The sequence below is a fragment of the Meleagris gallopavo genome, chromosome 1 (genome assembly GCF_000146605.3).
Source record: "Meleagris gallopavo isolate NT-WF06-2002-E0010 breed Aviagen turkey brand Nicholas breeding stock chromosome 1, Turkey_5.1, whole genome shotgun sequence".
In the NCBI taxonomy this organism is placed as follows: domain Eukaryota; kingdom Metazoa; phylum Chordata; class Aves; order Galliformes; family Phasianidae; genus Meleagris; species Meleagris gallopavo.
The window spans coordinates 61,931,390-61,947,083 of record NC_015011.2 but is presented as its reverse complement, the minus strand read 5'-3'; the positions used below and the strand labels follow the sequence as shown (position 1 = coordinate 61,947,083).

Genomic DNA, 15,694 nt, shown 5'->3' with positions numbered 1-15,694 from the left:
GAGTGCTGCAAGAGACTAACGGCACCAGCAAGAGCTTCTCACAGGCAGGCAGGGGGAAAGAGCCCCTTTGCACTGGCCATGAAATCAGTCATGTGTAGGTTTTTGTCCGGCCCTGGGGGGTGGGGGAAGGAATGTGGGTTGGGCGAAGTCTAGGATTACACCACGGCTGAATTTTTTCTTTCCACGCTTTAAATCGCCAGCACCTTTCAGTCCTGCCTTCACCTCTCCTGCCTGCTAGTGCTCCGACAGTGCCATCCTCCAGGTAAACCCATGCCTGCACCCCATGCCCACCTGTGTCTCGTGTGGATGAGAGGTCACCTCGCGTTCTGCTCGTTTAATCATTTTCTAACTCTGACTGTTCTACTGACGGTTCCTCCGATCCTTCTAGCAGCTGCTGTCAAACTCCTGGGAGGGCTCCTCACTCCTCTGTGCCTCCCCAAGTGCTTTATAGGGGGCTGTGCAGGGCAGGGTAGGGAGGGAGGGAGGGAGAGGGTCAAAGTGCTGCCTTGCCTGTTTTTTTTTCCCTCCCCGGGTGAAGAGTGTCATTTACTGCCAGTGCCTTTTCCTGCTCTCCCGGTGACAGTGTGAATGGATGGCCAAAATTTCCTGCACTACGCTGAGGCTGGAAGGGCTGCTGAGAGCCTGCGGCAAACCTAGTGGAAGAAGATGTCCTCTGTGGTGCAAGGGTCTTCAGCAATCCCAACTTCAGTACCAGGATTTGGTGCGAACAACTGCCCTCAGCCTTTGCCCTGCAGGGCTCTGTAGCCAGGAGGGCATCATGGCCACGAGGAACAGGCTCAAACACCTCCAGCCTCCTAAATTATAGAATCTTAGAATGTTTTGGTTTGGAATGGACCTCAAAGTCCACCAGGCTTCAATCCTTCTGCCTTGAGCAGGGCTGCCACCCAGCAGCTCAGGCTGCCCAGGGCCCCATCCAACCTGGCCCTGAGTGCCTCCAGGGATGGGGCATCCACAGCTTCTCTGGGTAGCTGTGCAAGGGCCTCAGTGCCCTCTGAGTAAAAAAATCTGGTGGCTGCAGAGTCACTGCCAAAGCCTCCTCAGAGAATAGGTAGAGCCTTGGGGAGGCTGTGGCATTTGTAGTTTTTCTTTTTTCAGCACACGGAAGGATAGCACCATCCTCAAAATCAAATTACTCTTATGTCACATCTAGTAAATCACTCTTACCAGCTGCCACCACTGAAAGCAAAAACTCTAATTTCATTTTGTCCTCTTTCTACATCTAAGTATTTTCTGTGCTTTCTGGCTTTCACTACATGGTCTGTGAAGCCAGACCTTAGTAAATGGCAACAGAGGTGACAAGAAACCCGTACAAGACCTCTCATTAAGTTTCTAATCCTACTCTCACCCCCCTTCAGCCCCAGCTCTGTTTCTCAGTCTCTGCTGCTGTGGGAGATCCTGCAGACAGATGGGCTTCCAGAAGCAGGAATGTTTTCAGATGGGTTGATTAAAAATGATGAAACTAATAATGGCTTGCACAGGCAAAGCTCACATATGCTCTTGGCACCTTTCTTCTAGCAGGAATCATTATAAGGAACAAGTAAGGGTTTGGCACGCAGGTGTTTGTGCATCTCTCCCCTCTCTTGCCCTCCATAGCCCAAATTTTGGCCTTATTGCACAGCTTGTTTTGAACATAACAAAGGAAACTCTTTCTGAAGGTGGGATGGATTACAGTGTCCCTGGCGCTGTTAGTAATGGTGAAACGGTGCCTGCACAACCCAGCATGGAGAAGGAGAAAGAAGAGGAGGATGAGACTCTGGAGCGAGGGCAGTGGAACAACAAGCTGGAATATGTCCTGTCTGTGGCTGGGGAGATCATCGGCCTGGGAAATGTCTGGCGCTTCCCCTACCTCTGCTACAAGAACGGTGGAGGTGAGTGCAGCCCCAGCCAGCTTCACCACATTCCCACCATGATACCTGTGTTGAGCCTTGCTCATCACTGGCAGCAGCCGCGCAGAAGTGCCTGAGCCATAAGACTCAATCCAGGGGCTGCATTGCAGGGTGATGAGGCACAGACCAGTGTGCTTAAGGGTCAGAAGGAACGTGGCTGTCACCTGGTACATGGATGCTACACAGTCTCGCAGCTCAGCAATGACCCCTGGCCTCCCTCAGGCTGCACTTGTTCAGAATTTTGTGCCTGCTTTTAAATTAAGGCAGCCTTTTAGAGGAGAAAACCTTATTTAAAACATGAAAGCCCAAAGCAACTCTCAAGTTGGATTTGGTGGTATGTAGGGAGGGAGCTTCTCTCTCAGTTTGGTGATTAGTTGTTAATTGGGCTCTCTGGAAGGGCAGAGGTGAGGGGATGCAGCACTTGGCAGGGAGTTGGTGGGCACTGGGGAGCCAGGGCTGAAATCCCCTGGCGTTAGCTGGGGGCAATCTCATGGGCCCCGCTAAACTGCTTTCCTCCCAAGGGCACAAAAGAGGATTAGCTGCTGTTTAGCTACTTTCACGCTGTGCTTTGCTTGGTGCTTGTTCCTTTTCACCATGAGCTTGGGAATGTTATTCTCTGTTGAAAGGGAGGGCTGTTCTTTCTCCCCTTCCCGTGGGGCTGTGTGAGAGCAGTGCCTGCTCCCCTCACTGCATGACAGCAGGACCTGGTGCCTGCTATAGGCACCAAGTCCCTCAGAGTGTAGTGGGATTTAAAAGCTGCCAGAGGTTTTGTTCTCTGCTCCTTGGGGAAGCCTGGTCCAGGCACTTGCTTCTCAGGTGCTTAATTAGAAACGAGGGCCTTTATCCTGTCACTTTGTCTTTCTTGAGGGGTATGTCCACACGACAAAGAAAGACTCTTACGTATTTAGCAATGCCATATTTAAGTTCTGTGCAGTGGCAGAAAAAAAATGTAAACAGGAAAAAAAAAGTTATTTCCCTATCGTCAGGCCCTCCATGGCAGGCAAGTCTGGCCGATTGGGAAATACTGGGGCAGCCTATCTGGTGTGCAGTCCTGATGCTGCAGGGAAGGGATCGGGATGCAGCGTCCCACATCTGCCAGGCAGTGGGTCCGTGCTGCAGTGTTGCACCTCATCCCATTGTGGCCCTGTAACCCATTGGACTGAGTGTGAGGTGGGACTTCTGGCTGAACCCCAAGCCCCTTCCCTCTCCCCACTCATACATGCTGGCTAAGCTTCTTAATGAAATCTCTTGAGTTTTCGGTTTGCTTGTGTCCGAGGATTGTTATTCCTTCTGAACTCCTGTCAGCTTGACCTGAGAGCCAGTTAGCATCTGTCTGGCATGAAAGAGGACTACACAAGGGGAAGGCAGGGCTTGAGTCTCCTCAATAGGTCATCAATGAAGCTGGGCTCTTGAGCAGCTTGTGGGACCGTCCTTCAGGCTCTGCAGGATGAAAGCTGTTACTGCAATTAACACCAGCCTGGGGTAACCAAACACCTGATGGGTTTTGTTCTTCTCTGCCTGGTTTCGTGGCAGGTCTTGACCGTAGGGCAGCCCTGGCTGCTGGTGAGAGGGATATACATTTCTGTAATACTTCATTTCCCTTTGCATGTTCTTTTGATTAGCAAACCCAGGCTGGGTGGAGGTATTACTCTGCATGTATCCTCAGTTTTTTGGTGCTTTTATCCACAGACAGTCAGAATGATCAGTGTAAAAGCGACTGACAACTTGTTCAAAAACCGTAATGATTTTATGGCAGGATATTCTCTTTTATTTATATGCAACTACTGAGACCTGTTTTCTGCACACACACACACACACACACAAAGGCCTAGAGACTTTCCTTTCTTATCTTCTTTCCCAGTACTAAGTTTCTCAGGCAATCAAATCGCTCTGAGCAATAGTACTTGAGGAAAATCTCTTTTTCCAAGCTCTTCCTACCCTCCTCAGCATAAATCCTTCTCATGCTGTCCCCAGGTGGTATCTCAGTGGGACTTTCTCAGGGCCAGGCTGAAGATCACAGAATTGCAGGCGTTGGAATAGACCTCAAGAGATTATTGAGTCCAAACCCCTTGCTGAAGCAGGTTCCCTACATTTGATCGCAAAGTAGGCATCCAGATGGGTCTTGAGTATCTCCATAGAAAGAGACTCCACAGCCTCTCTGGGCAACCTGTTCCAGTGCACCATCACCGTTACCATAAAGAAGTTCTTCCCCATGTTTGTGTGGAACTTCCTATGTTCAAGTTTTAGGCCATTGCTCCTTGTCCTATCCACCACTGAGAAGAGCCTGGCCTCATTAATTTGCCTCCTGCCTCCCCTTAGATATTATAAACATTCATGAGATTCCCCCTCAGTCTTCCCCAGGCTGAACAGATGCAGGTTACTCAGCCTTTCCTCATATGGGAGATACTCCAGGCCCTTTACTCATCTTTGTAGCTTTTCACCGGACTCCTTCTAGGAGATCCCTGTCTTTTTTGGACTGGGAGCCTAGAACTGGGCACTGTAGTCTAAATGTGGCCTCACCAGGGCAGAGTAGAGAGGAGGACAATCTCCTTTGACCTGCTGGCTATGCTCTTTTTAATGCATCCCAGGATGCCATTGGCCTTCTTGGCCACAAGGGCACACTGCTGGCTTGTGGCCAGCCTGTTGTCCACCAGAACACCCAGGTCCTTTTCTGCAAAGCACCTCTGCAGTAGGTCAGACCGTAACCTGTATTGATGCTTACCGATGAGCCAAACCCAGCCACGTGATGGAGCTTATTTCTCCTCTGTGCTGCTTGAATCTGTCAGGTGCTTTTTTCATCCCTTACCTCATCTTCCTCTTCACCTGTGGCATCCCTGTCTTCTTCCTGGAGACGGCACTGGGACAGTACACCAGCCAAGGAGGTGTGACGGCCTGGAGGAGGATCTGTCCCCTTTTTGAAGGTGAGTGGGTTGAGAGTGGGGGGTCTAGGGACCTATGGGAGGGTACTGCGCTCATCCTCTGACCACACCTGCAGATCCCAAACCTTTCCAAAATTACGCCTTCTCACAAAAGAGTTCCTGTTCTTACATTGCATCCCGGATTCCTTCTTCATGTCCAGATCTCTGGACAGAAGAAGATTTGCACCCAATAAAAATGATCTCCAAGATCTAATGACGAAAATGCACCCGGCGGTTAAAAGGAACTTATTTAAAATATACTGCTGTCCCTGTAAACCAGTGCTAAGTCATTTTCCCAAGTTTGTGGAGGGCTTAAAATCTTTGTGGTGAAAGGTGTCAACTGCCTTAATAAATCATTAACTGTCAGAGCCACTTCTTGCACTATTTCAGCATGATTATCCAGTTTCAAGTCACTTCCTGTGATCTCTCAGGTCTTAACAGTTCCTTCTATCCTACATACCAAATCTTTTAGATGCTGCTCTGGCACCTATCAGGGAAGTTGCATGTTAACACAAAAACTTCCCAAACAGTATAGAAGGAATGAGGATGAGAAAAAGAAGGGAAACTGAATGTTGGTAGAAGAGGTATTATTCAGCAGCTGGAGCACTGTCATGTGTTTCTGTCCCTCTGGGTGGTTTTCTTGCCACAATCTGTCTATTCCCTGTCCAGACTCCTGGCCCTTCCTTCTGCCTCGAGTCTGGACCCCACAGAGTGCTTCATGTGGACTGCCCAAGGCCTGGAGATGCTGGGCAGGTTCAGCTCCCTGCATGGCTGGCCAGGCAACACCTGATACCTAGAACGTCAGCTCCCTGTAAGGCTGCATTTTTAGTAGGTCTGAGGCCCTAAGAGCACATTCATCCCAAAATGACTGCCCTCCAAGTCCATCTGCTGGTGCGGGTTGTGTACCTGCACAGATGGTGGGATGTGGGAAGGAGATGATGGCATGAGTGGCTGACTTGTTGGTGCAGATCCAGCAGCACAGTCAAGATGTGGGGCAAGGATGCAGCACTGTGGGGGCTATCAAATGGAAAGGCACTGATCCTTTGGTGAAGCCTGGTCCCATCTCTCAATATGTGGTTCACCTGGGGCCTCCTTTCTGCAGGAATTGGTTATGCCTCACAGGTCATCGTTGTGCTCCTGAACTTCTACTACATCATTGTCTTGGCCTGGGCCTTGTTCTATCTCTTCAGTTCGTTCACCATTGACCTTCCCTGGGGCAGCTGCGATCATGAATGGAACACAGGTAGGTGTGGAGGACCCTTTGGCTCCAGGAAGAGGTATGCCCATGCTGAACCCATGAAACCCAAAACTGAGTCACAATGGGGCTTGTAGGTGTGGGGAGCCCCCAGTGATTGCGCTGCTGGTGCTTTGGGAAAGGAGCTGCAGCCACTGAGGCTATCTTCCTCTTTGGCAGTGATGAAAAATCCCATTATCCTGTTGTGTGTTAGCCACAGAGCCAGTGCTGGTTGGGACTGCTCACTGTGCCTGCTGGAAGGAAAAATTAAATGCCATCTTCTTGATTGTCCCAAATTTCTTGCCAGCCTTGACCTGGAGGGATCTCCTTTGGTGCGTCTTTGGGACTACTCAAAATTTGTCTCTGAGTCAATACTAATGAGTACTGACACTGTGGATAGAAAAGGAGCATTTTTTCTGATCCTGCAGTACTCCAGCCACTATGACTCACACTCCTTCCCTCCCTGGGCTTCTCCTACAGGGAACTGCATGGAGTTCCAGAGGGCGAATTCAACCCTAAATGTGACCAGTGAAAATGCCACCTCCCCAGTCATCGAGTTCTGGGAGTAAGTAAAGGATAGGCTGGTATCCCTCTTTCTTCCAAGACAAGCAAATCCCTGGGCAATGAACCAACCTGTGGAGGTACTTCCTATTAAACCACGCTGGTCAGAAGAGGTCACAGTGAGCAAGCTGGTCAGATCAGGGCAAAGGCTCTTGGGGACAGCGCAGTCAGTCAAGGATGGCATCACTGAGCCTGTGGTGTTCGTCCAGAGCTGCGCTGCTGTGTCTCAGTGCCAGTGGACTTGTCAAGTGGTGTCCAGCCTTTTGATTTGTCTGGGATGCACTGAGTGAAGAGGAATTGTCTTGGGTTGCATATAAAAAATATAATCTTGCTAATATATATAAATAAGAAAACATTTTTTTTAAATATTTTTCATTAAAACTTATAAGGAGGGCAATAAAACTAGTGCGATGGACATGTAAGTCTTACACTGTATTCACATACCCCTGGACTGTTTCAGCTTCTTCCTCTCACTGACTTCAATGAAGGCCAGCTGACTCTGTGCAAGACCTTGCCTCGCTGTTGCTTTGCTTCCTCTGATTCTTGATCTTTCCTCTTCTCCTTTATTCCTCTACTGTTGCTCTCCCCTTTCTCTATTTGTGCTGCTTCTCTTCACTGCCACCCATGAACTTCCTTACACAGTTGTTTTCTCCTGCAAAGCAGGAGAATTGGCTGTATGTTCCCTATCTCCAAACCATGGATCAGACTTACCAAGGGTACAAACCTCATTAAAATTAGAGTCACTGCCTCAGGAAATGAGAGCCATAACCATGTGCTTTGTACAGGATTTATATATAGGTTGCAGCCCTTGACTTGCCTGGTGGCTGTGTCCATGCTCAGGATATGGGTCCTAAGATTGCAGCTGGAAGCGGGGTGAGATCTGTGGTGATCCACTCTGCAGCATCACTGTGGTGGGTCTTTGTCTGCATGTTTTACAAGCTTTAGCACGGTCAGCTGTTGAGGAGGAAACCTTAAAGCCTTTTGAATTACTAAAGGAATCCATGCTGGTGATGTTTTTACTAAATAGTAGATAATGAATATTAGATATTAGACATTTTTATTTCGGAGTGGCTAATATGCAAGCCGTTCCGAGGGGAGAAGCTCACCAAAATGAGAACAAAGTACCTAGTTCAGCTCACAGCCTGGTAAAATCTGTGCCCTCATTTTCATGGTCTCCTTCCCTTGTTTCCCCATGCACTAGTTACTCGAAAGTACAGAGTTCCTTTATTTCTGGCGTGAAGGCTTAGACCTGCTGGCTGTGATCTCTGATGATGGACACAGACCAGCACCAAGTCCTTGCTGAAAGACTGAGAAGGCAAGCCCTGCTGCCACCACAGATTACCCTGGTGAACAGTGGATGGTAGAGGCCTCTGCCCTCACTGCCATGTACCACCAGCACAGAGCACATCATGTCCCTAGAGCATCCACTGGGCGAAGCACTTCACTTGCATCTGCCTGTGAGCAGAGAGATCATTACAGGCTGGAAGACACTGAATGCATACATTGCTGCTAATAAGCTTATGGCATTTATTCCTTCCGTAGTTGGTATTTTCCTCTTCTCCTACAGTTCCCTTTTACTTTTTTTCTTTAAACTGCTTGCAGGCAGTTAGATGCTGTTATGAACTTAGATTAATCTTCCTGAGGCTGGCTGCTGGAAAAGCTGATACTCACTTCACCACTGTGAGCATCCCTGTGTTACTGAGAAGTAAGCACACAGGACTGGAAATTTCCAGTGTAGTGTTGGGGAAAGGGTGCAGGAGGCAGGAGTTTTCTAGGGAAGCACTGACCTGCCACTGGGGTGAAGACACACTGCTGTGGCCGTTCCTGGCTGCGGTACAGTGCCCTGTTAGTTACACACTAACTGGTTACTCTCCCCTCACTGGTTACAGAGTCCATGCCCCTAGAAGCAGGAAAGAAAGCAAGATGAAAATAGAATATTCAGAGGAACAGCCTGATTTCCTGTGAACTCCTTTTATCCTCTCAATCCATCTCAGGCTGTGGTTCTCCAGGAATGCAACCTTTATTTGGGGATAATTGCAACAGGGTGGGTTTGTGAGCATGCTGTACACATTGCTGCTGGGGCTCTAAGGTAGCACGTCCTTCTCTGCTCATCTCAGGACTGGGGTTTGGGACAGCGTTTCACTGAGTGAATCAGTGAATCCATCAGTGCAGCATAGAAGGCAGAAGGAGGAGAAAGAGTTCTTGCTTCTGTAAATGGTGAGGAAGACCTACCACACCCATAGCTCAAAAAGCTGCTTTAAGGCAAGGGTGAGACTGTAAGACCTTGGCCTTATAAGCTGATAAGTGCAAGAGGGAGAAGATACACTAAAGGTTGGAGTGGGAAAGGAAAAGAAATGTCTTGGCCCAAAGCCAGCTTGAGAGCAAGTGTAGAATCCATATGTGAACCTCCAGGCTGGTAGTACAGGTCCAGTAGTCTAATTCTAGCAGTGGGCTACAGTTTGACACCTCTGCAGCTTGCAGCTCAGAGCTGGGTCTTGTCTGTAGAACATCCTTTCTCCTCAAAGTTGTTGGGTTGTTGTAGGTGCTCTGGAGACGTAGTGAGAGGTGTGTTGGGAACACTGGTGGCCAACACTGGAGACACTTGGGTGCTGTTTTCTTCTCCCTCTACAGGAGGAGAGTTCTGAAGATTTCTGATGGCATCCAGCACCTGGGCAGCCTGCGCTGGGAGCTGGCCCTGTGTTTGCTGCTGGCGTGGATCATCTGCTACTTTTGCATCTGGAAAGGGGTCAAGTCCACAGGAAAGGTGAGTTCTAGGCTCACATTGAGCCTCCAAGTGCAGGTCCAGGAGACATTGCTATCTTTGTGTGCAAGAGGTGGCTGCAAGTTCCCTTCCCTCCTGCCACAGCATGAACAGTTTGTGCCCCTGCTGGATATTTTCAAATTCATTAGATAGTAAACGCTCATGTACTTAAAGCTTTCTCTGCCTCAGCATCACGGGGATCTTCTTTTTGTCTTTCTTGTTGGTCCTAGCTCTTCCTATAGATGCTTGCATTCCCCATGTATAAGATTTCCTTTTTTAGCCACGCTGGTTATCACAGAGGTATTTCTCTGAATTTTTCTGAGGCAGATTGGTGTGACTATCCAGCTCCATCCTGAGCTGCCCCACCCCTACCTCCTCTCTCTGTTGCAGCACTGACACAATTCCTTTGTTTCTACTTCTGCCTCCTGACCCATTCCCGGTCTGGAGGCAGCAAAAACAGATGGAAGCGAAATTGTTCAGAATGTTATCTAGACGGTGTCTCCTCAATGTGGTGGGTTGTAAATTGTAGCTGCATCCATTTCCATCAAGTTGACGGCATGGATGTTATCAGTTCCTCCTGCTTCCAGGATAGTCCGGAACTGTGAAACATGAAGGCAAAGCAGCTTGCAGAGACAATATTTCCTGGTTTCCATGGAGTAAAATTAGAAGAAAAGAGCAACTGCTCTCTGTAGTGGCCTGGTAAAAGAAAGCAGAAGCAGTATAATAACAGCAAATATGATACGAAAGTACAGCAAACATAGTGTGGGAAGTGCTGAGAACAAATCCAATCTATTTCAGATCCAAGTTCAGTGCTAAATGCAAGTGATTCTTAGCAAAAAGGACTAGCAATGGTGAGATCTTATCCCCTTGAAAACAGAAATCTTTCAGTAGAGATACATGGGGCATTGGTTTACCAGCCCTTGAACTGAATTTGTCCTACACGGAACAGTTTTGCAGCAGTTTGCATCCTCAGATGCAGAGATTGCCTGTCCCCAGGGAGCTCTCGCAGATGCAGGAGGTTGTCACAGATGGAATCACTTTGCCGAGGCATGTGGATCAGGTTCAAATAAACCCTGGATGTTGGATGTTGTTGACCAGCATGTGACAGAACGATCACACTGGTCCCGGCAAGGTTCCTAGTGATGGAGCTAGAGCTAACAATGCCCAAGAAATAAAAAGATTGGTTTTGAGCCAAGCATTGAGTAATATATCATTAGATCCAGATGTTCATGTTGTTAGATAGAAGTTTGGAACTCTCCATTCAAGAAAACATGCTTCAAATCCAGGCCGTTGGTCTCAGTGCAGATGTAAGTGACTGTTGAGTGAAAAGTTCAACATGTGAGCTCTCACAGGCACACTGAACATTACCAAGTCCAGAATCTGAACCATTTACAAGAGAACAAGCAGATTGTATTCTGAGCTCCTAAAACTGATGTTATTTAGAGATCCATCTGAAAGTACGCAACCTGCCATCCTGGAAGAAAATGCACCAAGGTTGAAAGGCAATTTTTAGGGTTATTTTTAAGATTTCTGTTTCAAATATTTTGATTTCATGAGCTGAGAAATATTAGACTTTCATCCTGTCATATCCTGAAGCAATAATTTGGTTCTGTGGTAAGTACAGAGATGACTGTTAAACTCACAGGACACATAGATTTGATTAACTGTCACTGAGGAGCTCTAAATCAGAGCCTTCTTGAAACCTTGAGATTGAAATGAATGATGGCATTTGCCAGTGTTGAAGAGTGCTGTCCCCGGGTTCCTTCAACATCTAGGATGCAGATTCAGACAGACAAGGATGGAGCTGCTTGCACAGACATCTCAGGCAATCATGAGCCCCAGCAGGGAGATGTTTTTCACTAATCTCTGTGACATTACCCCAGACCGCTGTGATATATAGAGCAAGGTGTATTAAATGCATAGAGAACTTGGGGCTGCAGGCAGAGGTGATAATTGAAGAGTTTGTTTTTCAAGGATAGGACATCACTCAAATCCTTCTGTCCTTCTACATAGCAAGACTGAATCACCAAAATGTGCATCTCAACTTAGAGCAGTGTCAGGTTCTTTGGATGTCGTTTTGTTCAAATAAAGTATATCATCAGGATGGATCCAGAAAAAATCTATTTGAATCGCTGCTTGTCTCACAGGAATTATCCAGGGAGGAGAGAAGGTGATTGTGTTGCCCAGGGAAATCATTCTCTTGCTGCTGGCAGTACTTCCTCTGCTGCAGAAGCTGCTGTAGCAGTGACAGCCTGTCCCTGCCATCAGGGAATGGTGTGCTTTAGGGGGATTTTGAAACAGCTCGTTCTGGATGGATGGGCAGGTGGGAGAAACAGATGATTTCACAGCATCACATATTGTGGTTCCTCTAGAGAAGTTCTTTAGTTCTTCAGTGCGTAACTGCTGAAGCTGAGAAAAGAGCTGTAAGGTAGCATTAAGTTGAAGTGTGCTGATCAGCACGTCCACACAGGAAAAACCTGAAGGAGCAACATTTCTTTACTGGCCCAGTGTGATACAACAAACTGAGCAACTGTTTTAAAGGTGATCAGTAAGTCTTGAATGTGCAGGAGAAACTCAAAGGCATTAATGATGCTACTTGAACTGCTGGGGAGGCTGCATCAGACCTCGGCTAGTTTGACAGTTCAGAAGCACAAAGCATAACGTGGTATTGTAGCACACTACAGCAATTAGCAACCGAGATGGGGATGCATAGCCCCTCTGCTGATGCAGACACGTATTACTGCTGTCTTTGGTGGAGTTGTTCTTGTGACAGCCCGACTCTCACTCCGGTTCACTCCTAGGACTAGCGAGATTTTCTCTGGCTCCAAACATGCTGTGCCACGCCACGCAGTTCCTGGGCACATATAAAAAAAATGCATTTTTTCTCAGTGTAGGCTAAAGCAAGGTGCTTGGAGTGCTCATGTCTGTTCCCATGTTCCACTTCCAGGTGGTGTACTTCACAGCCACGTTCCCGTACCTCATGCTGGTAGTCCTGCTGATCCGAGGAGTCTCCCTGCCTGGGGCATCCCAGGGAATCCTCTTCTACCTTTACCCAGACCTCAGTCGACTCGGGGATCCTCAGGTAAGACCGGTGAAAAAAATGAATGGGTGAATTGTGCTTGCCTGGATGGCTGTGGCTATCTTCTTTCCTTCTTTTTTCTTTCCATACTATCTTTCTTCCAATTCCTTCTATTTGTCTCCTCTTTACCTACACTGGGTACAAAGCAGGACTATGATATGAATGGCCCTTGGCCTTCCCCTGTGCCCTTCCTGTATTTTCTCATCTGAGGTGGGTCTGAGCTGCCTGGGAGCAAGAACACAGGTGACAGAAGCCATCGGTGGGTTTAACCCCCTCAGAGAGAGCAATGTCAACTGAACCTGTCATATCTTGGGGATACCACTGTGCTCAGGGGCTCTGTAGTGTCTGGGGTTGCAGGGGTGAGGAGGAGGAGGAGGAAGGAGAGAATGATGATGATTTGATGCACCCTAGGACCTGGCTGTCCTTCTCTCCCCCCAGTTCTTATTGAGAAATTCCTGCCTGCCTGGACGGACAGTCTGTGCCTGACTGCTGTTGTTAATCTCTTTGGGACAAGTTCTTCCACATTAAATCCTGGCTCCAGCTGAGCTGCTGTACCAGCCTTTGTGTGAAGGTGTTTCCAAAGGAGATTAAAGGGTGCCTGCTTGGAAAATAGGCCAGCAAAACCCTTTGTAACCCCATTAACTCTTTCTGCTCTAGCCCTAGTGTTGATTCTGCTGTTAATTTTGCAAGTGTGGGCATCTCTGCCTGATGCAAGGAGCAAGGGTCAGTGGAGTGTGGTGACAATGTGCTAGGGCTGCTGGGGGCTCTGAATTTGCCAGTGCCACCAGCGTGGTGTGGCTCTGGTTCAGCAGATTTAACTTAGGGCTTCCAGTCTGCAGCTGAAGGAGATCTGGTTTTCGTCATGTGAAGTGCTCAGAGATCCTGTCCAGCATTCTGGAAGTTGCTCTCATTTGTGTGCCCAAGCAGTGGCTGAAAGGCTTTGTTTTGCACTGCTGGCTTCTCTCATGCTCTCTCAGCTGCAGGGAGGAAGTGGGCAGGACGACCCTGCCTCCCTGTGACGTGCAGAGAGGTTGGAGGGGGTTTTCTAAAACTCTCAAGAGAGTGAGGACAGGTCTGTGGTCATACTGTGTGCAGCTCTGTGTGTGCTGATGCGATGTGAGATCCTTCTGCCATTTTCCAAGTGTGCTCCCTTGCTTCTGCAAAGCCTTGTGCTCACAAGGGTCTCACCAAACTGGGTAGCAAGTCTTGCATTTTCTTCATTTTTCTTCTATTGGATAGGAAAGGTAAGAGCTAGTGCCCCAAGCCTTGCATGTGCACAGTGTGCCCCTGCTGCCATGCAGGGACAGCAAATGTTCTACCAGCCAAGTTGATGACAATCGACTTGTGCTCACAGGACAAGGCTGTGATTGCTTACCTGCAGTCCAGCGCTGCCTGGAAAAATGCAAAGTTCTGCAGTGCCTAGGAAGGGATGCTGGAAATTTGAAAAAAAATATAATAACCTCTTCAATCTGAGCCTTGTAATAAGGAGGAGGTTTAGATAAAGGGAAAACAATATACAAGGAGACAAAAGGATAACTGCTTAAAAGTATATGAAAACATATGTGAAAAGAAGGGATGAATTATTTAGCAGATTCTACCAGGGGAGAAGCAGCCAAGATGTGATTAAGTGTCTGTGTGGAAATCACTGCTTTTCACCTGCTCAACGACCTTGGACAGAACCAGAAATCCTGTGCATGAGAGCTGACTGATGATTAATCATAGAATATCCTGAGTTGGAAGAGACCCACAAGGATCATCCAGGCCAAGTCCTGGCATGATGGTCTCTTCCAGCCATAAAGTCTGCAATTCCCTAAATCTTCCTGCAACTTCCTTTTCCCATTCTATAAAAATGTTTATAATTAAAAGGTTAAATGCAAAATATTTGATATTAAAATAGATCAGACATACAGTGAAACTGCTGAGCAAGTTTTGCATAATAAAATCCAGTTCTGCTCAAGTAGAAGCAGATAACAGCAAAATCATCTGAGAGAATTCATTTTGAACTGTAGGCCACAAACCTAAAAATTTCCCCCAAACCAACCCCATTGTTTGTTTCTTGTTTGATATTGTGTATTTTTAAAATAGCATACTAGTCAATTGCTGAGCTCGTTTCTTTTTGTCCCCCCTTGATTGCATTTTTTGAACTCCAGAAGGTTCCTATATTTTCCGCAGTACAGACTGTGTTTTAACAGATAGGGGAACTCAGGATTGCTCACCACTTCCTCTCTTGCTCACTCCACCCTTCCCAATGTTTTCTGTGGTAATTTTATGACTTGTTTATTTCAGTAGATAACTCTGGGATTTCCTGATGTGATTATGGAGAGAGATGCAGAGTGGTCCACTTGCAGGAAGCTGAAATGAAATAATTCACACTAAAAAGAAGGGTTAAGTGTGGGCAGTTTGTTGTTGGAGAAACTTTTTTCTGGCACTGGTAGGTTCTCTATCACTCAGTACAAACCATGACCAGACACCATTGTAATGGACAGAGTTGAGGGGATAGCTGATGGGCTTGATGCAGAAAGTGCTAGCAATGTATTAGGTCTTGCTTGAAAGAGAAAAAATGCAGTGGTTTCTTTTCACTCTGGTATCAGTCTCAAATATTTCTAGCTAAATCTTATTAGGTCTATTGACTGAGAAAAGGAGAGTAAAATTTAGAAGTCTTGGAGAATGTCCCTCTCTTCATAAGCAGAAAGTGCTTCTCAGACCATGTCCAAGACCTCTCGCTTTTTTTTTCCCCCAAATTTCCCCAAAACACACTGTCTTGTGTCTGCTTGTGCTTTAGCTCTTGAGCCTCAGAAAGTCTTTGTACAAAGAAGAGCTTGCCATAAGGAGCTGCTTCCCCTGTGGCCTCTGAGAACTTCTTGGCCATGGGCCCCTGCAGCCATGCTGGGGATGGGATCAGAGCCTTCAAATTTGGGTCCCTCCTGCTGCTTGCTCTGCCGCCAATGAGAGCTGCTGCTTCCCAGCAAGAGGTGAAGGCAACCATGGGCATGCTAAATATTATTTGTTCCCCTTATTTGTTTTTTTTTCCCCCAGCAAGCTTTTAGCTTGACCTTACGTGCTCGTGTCATGCTGTTGCTGGCCCCGTTTCCCCTTTCTGAAGGCAGCATGTTTGTTTTTAGGCAGAATCGTACAGCCTGGAGTCCAGGAGCATCCCTCATCCCTCCCCATCACCTTGGGGAGGAGGGTAAAACAGCTGTGTTTTGGGGATGAGCCAGAGCCTGTTTTTTTTTT

The 15,694-nt window shown here is 47.5% G+C and overlaps 3 protein-coding genes across 5 annotated transcripts in view; 2 read left to right on the top strand and 1 right to left on the bottom strand.

The window, feature by feature from the left end:
* Positions 1–15,694, bottom strand: part of LOC100542571 (zinc finger protein OZF-like) — a 1,148,434-nt gene that overhangs the window by 324,309 nt on the left and 808,431 nt on the right. The gene's annotated exons all lie outside the window — the stretch shown is intronic.
* Positions 148–12,509, top strand: LOC109365001 (sodium- and chloride-dependent GABA transporter 2-like). 2 transcript variants are annotated; one of them, XM_019611592.2, is made up of 7 exons: positions 148–262; positions 1,677–1,889; positions 4,694–4,828; positions 5,928–6,068; positions 6,540–6,624; positions 9,252–9,384; positions 12,329–12,509. In XM_019611592.2, the coding sequence occupies exons 2-7, from the start codon at positions 1,682–1,684 to the stop codon at positions 12,491–12,493; spliced, it is 867 nt and encodes a 288-aa protein (XP_019467137.1). In that variant the 5' UTR covers positions 148–262; positions 1,677–1,681; the 3' UTR covers positions 12,494–12,509. The 2 variants fall into 2 exon arrangements, with proteins under 2 accessions (XP_019467137.1, XP_031407999.1); XM_031552139.1 differs by lacking the exon at positions 148–262 and having other exon boundaries at positions 1,040–1,889.
* The window catches only part of LOC104912127 (lysine-specific demethylase 5A-like), a 12,876-nt gene continuing 12,509 nt past the window's right edge, over positions 15,328–15,694 (top strand). Inside the window, exon 1 of the mRNA XM_019611584.2 lies at positions 15,328–15,432. Within this exon, the coding sequence (XP_019467129.1) occupies positions 15,328–15,432 (105 nt within the window). The remainder of the gene's footprint in view (positions 15,433–15,694) is intronic.

What these genes read in the sequence shown, in the direction of transcription:
- LOC109365001 (XM_031552139.1), top strand. Translation starts at nt 1,472, where the DNA reads ATGATGAAACTAATAATGGCTTGCACAGGCAAAGCTCACATATGCTCT. An exon ending in GATCTGTCCCCTTTTTGAAG is followed by an intron (nt 4,829 to 5,927) that starts GTGAGTGGGTTG and finishes TCCTTTCTGCAG; the next exon opens with GAATTGGTTATGCCTCACAG. An exon ending in GGGTCAAGTCCACAGGAAAG is followed by an intron (nt 9,385 to 12,328) that starts GTGAGTTCTAGG and finishes TTCCACTTCCAG; the next exon opens with GTGGTGTACTTCACAGCCAC.